At 42.3% G+C, this 7,254-nt stretch overlaps 1 protein-coding gene across 2 annotated transcripts in view; it reads right to left on the bottom strand.

Moving 5' to 3' along the window:
* Nucleotides 1-7,254, bottom strand: part of SHISA5 (shisa family member 5) — an 83,636-nt gene that overhangs the window by 6,400 nt on the left and 69,982 nt on the right. For both annotated transcript variants that reach the window (XM_032772895.2, XM_075073026.1), the window contains exons 4-5: nt 3,223-3,338; nt 325-543 (exon numbers count right to left, since the gene is read on the bottom strand). In XM_032772895.2, coding sequence (XP_032628786.2) covers nt 325-543; nt 3,223-3,338 — 335 coding nt within the window. The remainder of the gene's footprint in view (nt 1-324; nt 544-3,222; nt 3,339-7,254) is intronic.

The raw sequence follows: 7,254 nt of genomic DNA, 5'->3' as shown, positions 1-7,254 counted from the left end.
GGGTCTCCCCAGGCGGGGTTAGCTGCCGTGGAAGGGGGGTAGCTGCTGCGAGGGGGGGCTCCCTGGGTGGGGTTAGCTGCCACGGGGAGGGGGCTCCTCGGGTGGGTGGGCGTGGTTAGCTGTCATGTGGGGGGCGATGGGCAGGGTTAGCTAGGAGGGGGTGGCGCAAGGTGGAAGTTTCGTCTAGGGCGCCTTGCACCGGCCCTGCATGTGTATAATTAACACAGATTTGTTACAAATGCATTTGACTTGTGCTTAGTGTAAGAAAGAAGAAACATGACGTTTCTCTTCAATTGCGGTTTGCCCTCCTTGCTATGGCCTTACCTGCCATTGTCTCGTGGTAGGCAGGTGGTCCTGAAACTTGAGTTGGATAAGGTGGAGGATACTGTGTTGGGTAGGGTGCTGCTGGCATTCCAGGTTGTGGCTGGACTGGTACAGGATGATATCCTTGATAGGGTGCCACTGGGTAACCATGTGGTATCCCGGGCTGCTGGGGATATGGTGCATGGACCACTGTGGTGGAAGTTGTGGTGGTCACAACAGCTATGAACATACAAAAGAAAGATGCATTTACTACTGAGCGTCAAGCAGACATTGAGAAGAAGTAATGAAGATATGGAATATTTTGAAAGTTCTTTCCTGTTCCCAAAAGGGAAATCACTGTTTGATTTGTCTTTGTAATTCAAACCACGTAGAAACCCCAGTTCAGAGTTCTCCAACATATTCAGAGACTAGTACCCCCGGCCCTCACATTTAAGTCCATGACTAAACTTCCATCAACTTCCATGGGAGTAGGGCCACCATGAGCCAGGACAATGGTTAATTTACCTCCTCCTTTTACTCCACAAAGGAGCCTGAAAAAATAGCCTTTGACTCTTCAGCTCATCTGAGAAGTTACAATTCTCTGTAAAACAGATGATCATCATCCAAATCATATGACTTTAAGGCAGAGAAGGTAACAAAGAAATTAACTAGATTCTCTTTATGTAGATAGTTTTTAATTCCATGTGTTAGCATTGTTTTCCACTGGTTCCTATTGTACTTTATTAGACTTTTTATTTTATTTTTTTAAATCTGTTTCTTCAGTGCATGCTAGCACATATTCCTCTGGGATTTGTAGACAAGTACATGGATCATGTTTGTTACTAATTTACAGGCATAGGTTAACACTAACAACATTTGATCCTTGTTAGACAGATCTGTTACTCAGCATATTGGCTGAATAGCCACTTATTTTCACAGCTTTTGTTACATGATATGCCAATTACTCTATTAATTAATTGTCTCCCAATTTATCTTAAAGAAGGGTACTTGACTTAATTCTCTACTGTGCCACTTACCACCCCTTTATATTGGCCTTGTAGCTTTACCATCTACTTCATAAACCCTGTGTGATGGTGTTTACAGGCCACATGCTAAAACATAGCACGGCACGGGGCAGCACTGGGCCAGAGAGACCCTGCCCCTCAGCAGGTGCAGGGCATGGTCCAGGTGGAGGGAAAGTTAAAAGGGCCCTGGGTAGTTCATGGGCTGTAGGGAAGGAGTTACAGGCTGTACCAGGAGCTGTGGGAAGCATCACCACAGTATTGGTAAGACCACTGTGGAAGCCAAGAGAGGACCTCAAGGACGGCATGTTGTCCCCACAGCAGAACTACGCTGATACTGCAAAAACTGTGACCATGTTCCAAACAGAGGACCCACAGTCTGGTAGGGAGTGACTCTGCTGAACTGTAACTTAGGATGGCATAAAGAGTGGTCTAGAACACTGTAACACCCTTTACAACCCTAGATCAGAACCCAGTGGAATGGGAGGGCCTGGGTCCCCCATCTTCTACTTCCCCTCCCTTCTGTCGTGACAGAATTCTAAGGTGTATAAGAAGGGATGCATAGGAGGGAGATACCTGCCATATACAACCCGACAGAGCTCCATCTAGAATGAGCTGAGAGAGGAGAATGGTGGAGTCACCGGCTGACCACTAGGCCAGCGTGCTATGAGACTGACCTGTTACACACAGTAAAACACATTCCTCTCTATAGCCAACAGTTAAATGGCATGTTTGTTTTTTAAATTGAGCAACTACAACCATTTTGTTTCCTGTTTTACCTCCCTCCCCACTTCAGAAGCATGGATACCACGTGAGACCTCTTTAAGCATAGGATTTGGTCCACCATACCTACTTTTAGTCCACTTTTATCCTCAAACCCTGCAAACATTCAAGTTTTTGATAAGCAAAATCTTGGGCTAAAATCTTGGGCTGGAATCAGGTAACAATTTTAAAGTGGTCTTGTTAATGTAGTTAAGATTTTAAAGTGATCTTGTTAATGTAGTTAAAACTAAATATAAAATAGATTTCTAATTAAAATGTTCCCTTGTCTAGGTGGTCAACAATACTAGTAGTTTGAGACACATTGGTCCAAGTGTGGGTTTCTTCTTTTAATAGATAAAATAGATGTATTTAAAATAGTAGATTTTCAATATAAATACGGACATTCCAAACACTCTTTTGACTTCATGCCATTCTAGTTTTTAAAAGTTTAGGTTCTGGAAAATTATTAAAATAATTCCCATTTCAAACTGGATTCTAGTGGGATGTCTAGATAGAAAACTAGGAGTTAAGACTTATAAAGTAGTACAGTACACTTTGAGTCACAGTCAACACAACACAGCTTGTCCATTAACAAAAATTTCCTGTTTTAATTGACCTAATATGGCTAGTTCAGGAAATGATTTAGATAATCTGTTCTTCAGCGATAATCCGAAAGACAGATCATCAATATTCCATGTTTTAAGGTAGCATGAGGTGGAGAGGAAGAAGTTCTTATTCTCTGAAGATTTGTTTAATCTCCTGGCACTGATGACCTTTCAGTAATTGCAACCACAGTTACTGTTGCACTGTTTGGACCTTGGTATATTTCCCATGGCCACTCTCTTGCGAAGACTGCCATAGGGAGGAATTTTTAAAGGAATCAATTATTCCAACTTTTGCTCACTGCACAAAAAACATATGAAAACAGAGAAAGACAATTGTGTCCAAAAATATTCAGAGATTTCTATAACCACATCAGAGTCTGAAGTGTCTCAAAATGCTTACCTCTGGTATTGTGCGGGATGGTGTGTGGGAAGGACGGGGAGGGGAGGAGTTGTACTAGTTTGACAATGATGCTATTTACTAAAAACAAAACTTCACTGAAAAGTTAACAAAAATGTAAACAAATACTCACGCCGTTGCCTCCGACACATTTTATACAAGCAGCAGCATGAACAGGTGAAGCACAGAATGACAGTGACTACGAAAACCACGAAGACGGTGACCCCTATAGCAACAAAGGTCCCAAAACTGAAAAAGAAGAGGCACTTGAAAGTCACACTGGTTTTTGTGCAGCTTTGTTACCACACCCCTACAACAACATTCTTAAGCGTTTTTGCATAGCTAAGGAGTCTGCGTGTCGTTCCAGTTCTATTTTTATTACCATTTATTGTTCACTATCACATATTTGAACAGTAAACAGCTTTTTAAGGGTCCAGGCCTGAGTGAACTCAAATCTATTGAAAGACAATGCAAGCAGGAAGCTGCTCAGCACCTCCTAGGAAGCATTAAATGTTTTGCATGATTGAACCCTAACATAGATAGTTTAATCTTTTCTATTGTGATGTGGTTGTGCGTGTGTACACACTTTCAAGACTAGAGATATAAAGCTTCAAACTCATTTTAGTCACATTTTGTAATTTTGGACACTGGTTCTCAAATGTTCAGAAGCGCAAGACCACTTTTTTCATTAATAAAATTGCGGATTCCCCATTAAACATGGAATGCTTGAATCAGTGAGAATCCAAGTGTTCTGTTTGTTTTTTCCAAGCCTTCTCCCACTCCGAAATCTTCACAGACCTCTTGGTGATTGCAGACAATGGTCTTAGACCCTGTGTTTTGCAGGTCTTGCCAGATCGGGATCTTGTGCAGTTTAGATGCAACCTGAAGTTACTACACTATCCAACTACACTCAGTAGTTTGCATTAGAAGATCTGGTCTTAGTGCAATTTCTGAGAGACAGGAATACTCATCACAGATAGCACCCTTGTTGGTAGTCTCAACATAGGCAAACCAAGGATTGCTTTGGCATTTTCTTTTTTTCAGTAGTACCAAACCAAGGCGACAGTACATGGTGTTAGGTCTCAGAACTCTTTTTTATTACCCCTGATTATTTACCTTTTCAGTCTAGAGAGTTAGATACTTAGTGGATGTCTCCCGTCTTCTGCAGACCTTTTTACTGCCATGCCAGATCCTCAAGCTTTCTGAAAGATCATTGTTTAGACTTCCTATGTAGTCTTCTTTACTGATACATAAATCACAATGCCTGAGTTGTTCAACCAAAGGCTTTTTATGCTTTAATTATAAAGTAGCTCAAATGTATGCATTTAGCCGATCTGCTATTGTTTTCTGAGATTTGAAATCTAATGAAGCACTTCTTCTATTCAGGCTATTCTGTGCACTTAGATTGAAAATCTTGTGGACAGTTAAATTTGGCATTTATATTTCTTCTTTATGCTAGTTCAAAATGAATGAAATTCTGGCACAATCATTCAACAATGGTAAAAAACAATCACAGGAAATCACTTTCTTTTAACAATGAACTTTAATAAGGAACACAAGATTATGTTTAGAATTATCCTGCCCTCTGCTTCATTGCTGAGCTTCTGCCTAAAGTATTTCCCAGACTTCTTCCTGTCTTGTTTCCTGTCACAGTTTTAAATAAAACATATGTATGCCTACAACCATTTTCACATTGGCAACTGAATAGCTATCAGATAGATGGTGATTAGTTTTCACTACTGACAACCCAGGCAAATTGAATGACTGACCTGAATTTGAGAGGCTCTGTGCTCCTATTGCCAATTCCTGAGGCCTCATGTCTCAGTCTTCCAGTACCCTAATAGGCTGGCAGCCAATAAACATTAGTGAAATTAGAAGTAAAGGTTCTGTACTGTTATTTATTAAGTGAATGGCCAGTGAAAATTAAGACTGGGCCACACAGACCCATTACAACAGTGGTCCCCAACCTTTTCGTCTGGCAGGCGCCAGATGAAGGACCGTGGTGGCAGTGGAGCACCCGGCGAAATGTTGCCGACTTTCTGAGGCATTTCAGCAGCGATGCCTCTCGATGATGTCGCTTGTCGGTGGCAAGTGGCGTCATCGAGAGGCGTTGCCGCCGAAACGCTGCAGAAATTAGGCGGCATTTCAGCAGATGCTCCACCGCCAGCCAGGACACAGGAGCATTTAGATGCACCTGCGGGCACCGCGTTGGGGACCCCTGCGTTACAAGGTACTTTAAGCACATACTCGAAGGAACAAGAGGGAAAGGAGGCAAGTGTACAAAGATTCATATACGAGAATAATTTTGTTTGTGCACATACAGAAGCAGTCACACAAATCACAGCACAAGAAAATTTAAGTACTTCACATATGGTCTTGCTACACGTTTTGTGTTTTTAAGAAACTAACTTATTTTAAAATAAAGACATTTCTGGCTCTTATTTTACAGATTGACTTGACTGACGAAATTAAGCCCTGGTGTCTAGTTGTCCTCTTTGCTTATATGACTTACAATGGCCTCTCTTATCAGCATTGTGATATAGAAATAACTTACAGTTCAGCTGCATTGTCTACCAAACCATCATATTATAGTACTTAAACTAAGGCCTGGTCTTCACTCATAAAAAAGGGGGTGTGTTTTTTATCTCAGGGTAACTAACATGAATAAACCACAGTAAAGACCAGACACTTCAGTTTTATCATAAGGTAAACAGCTCCATATTTCCTCCATAGGTTGATCTCAACAAGTTGACCTCATGGTAAAACTGAAGTGGCCAGGTCTTCACAGTGTTTGTACCTCATGATAGCTCATCTGTATTGGTTACCATGAACTTAAAAAAAACAAACAAAAAAAACAACAACACATGAAAAGCACACCTTTTTAGTGTTGAAGACAAGGCCTAAAAGTTGCAGTCTGCCCGTGATTGCCCCCAATATCTTTATTCCTTTTTATATGCCTATTCTTGTACTGAACTTAACATTGTAGTATCTTAGACCAATCCAAGGAGGAAAAAAAAGTGACAAACTCTTATATGGTCGCTTCTCTTAACACTGGTTTGCTATGTTCTGCTGTTTGTGACGACTAAGTTGAAGTTAGTTTCCTTGATCGACTAGCCAGTTCACAAAGTTCTATTCCCAAATAACTAGGTAATAAACATTTTGTCTATTTTTGTGACAGACTGCTAGCTGTAGCATCCTGGTCATTTAGGTAACTGCATAACAGAAGGTGCGCTAATAATAATCAGCCAAATAACAACACAGGACTTAAGCTATTTCTGTCAAAGTGTTTTGTTGGGAGTAACTCTTTTCCCCATATTAAGTAGGATCACTTTTCTCAGTGTTATCAAGCCTTTGGTAGACATTCCAGTCAGAAGTCAGGCATACAAAACACTGAAAAAACAATTATGTATTCAAACATTTTGGGACTCCTAGAAACCACCTTCAAACCATTCCCCACACAAAGGGCCAGTTTCCTCCAAAAACACAACTAAGGCCTTGGCTACACTTGGAAATGTGCAGCGCTGGGCGTTACAACTGTGGTCGTACAGCTGTGTAGGAACAGCGCTGCAGTGTGGCCACACTCACAGCTACCAGCGCTGCAGTGTGGCCACATTTGCAGCAGTTGCAACGCTGTTGGGAGTGGTGCATTGTGGGCAGCTATCCCACAGAGCACCTCGTCCCATTTTGGTGCTGTGGGTTGTAGGAAGGGGACAGAAGGTGCGGGTCATTCCGCTTCCTGTCCCAACGCCCCATGGTGCATCGCTCCAGCAGTTTGGTGCCATTGAGAGTCAGCAGCACGGTTTTTGTTAGAAATGGAGCCCGAGCTGCTGAGGACTTTGCTGATAAGTGTCGCCAGCACATCACGGTTGGCAGTTGAGCTATTCCTTCTGCTCCAAAGTGACAGTGAGGAGTCCGACGATGATGATACAGATATAGATTCACCTGACGCGTGTGACACTAAATTGCTTGTGGCAGTAACGGACGTGCTCAGCAGCGTGGAACGCCGCCTTTGGGCTCGGGAAACAAGCACTGAGTGGTGGGATCACATCGTCCTAGCCAGTCTGGAATGATGAGCAGTGGCTGCAGAACTTTGAAGCCACTTTCATGGACTGTGTGCTGAGCTCGCCCCCACCCTGGCCAAAGGCGCAAGCACGAATGAGAGCTG

Source organism: Chelonoidis abingdonii, chromosome 16, assembly GCF_003597395.2.
Source record: "Chelonoidis abingdonii isolate Lonesome George chromosome 16, CheloAbing_2.0, whole genome shotgun sequence".
Lineage (NCBI taxonomy): Eukaryota > Metazoa > Chordata > Testudines > Testudinidae > Chelonoidis > Chelonoidis abingdonii.
This window is presented reverse-complemented; position numbering and strand designations above follow the sequence as displayed.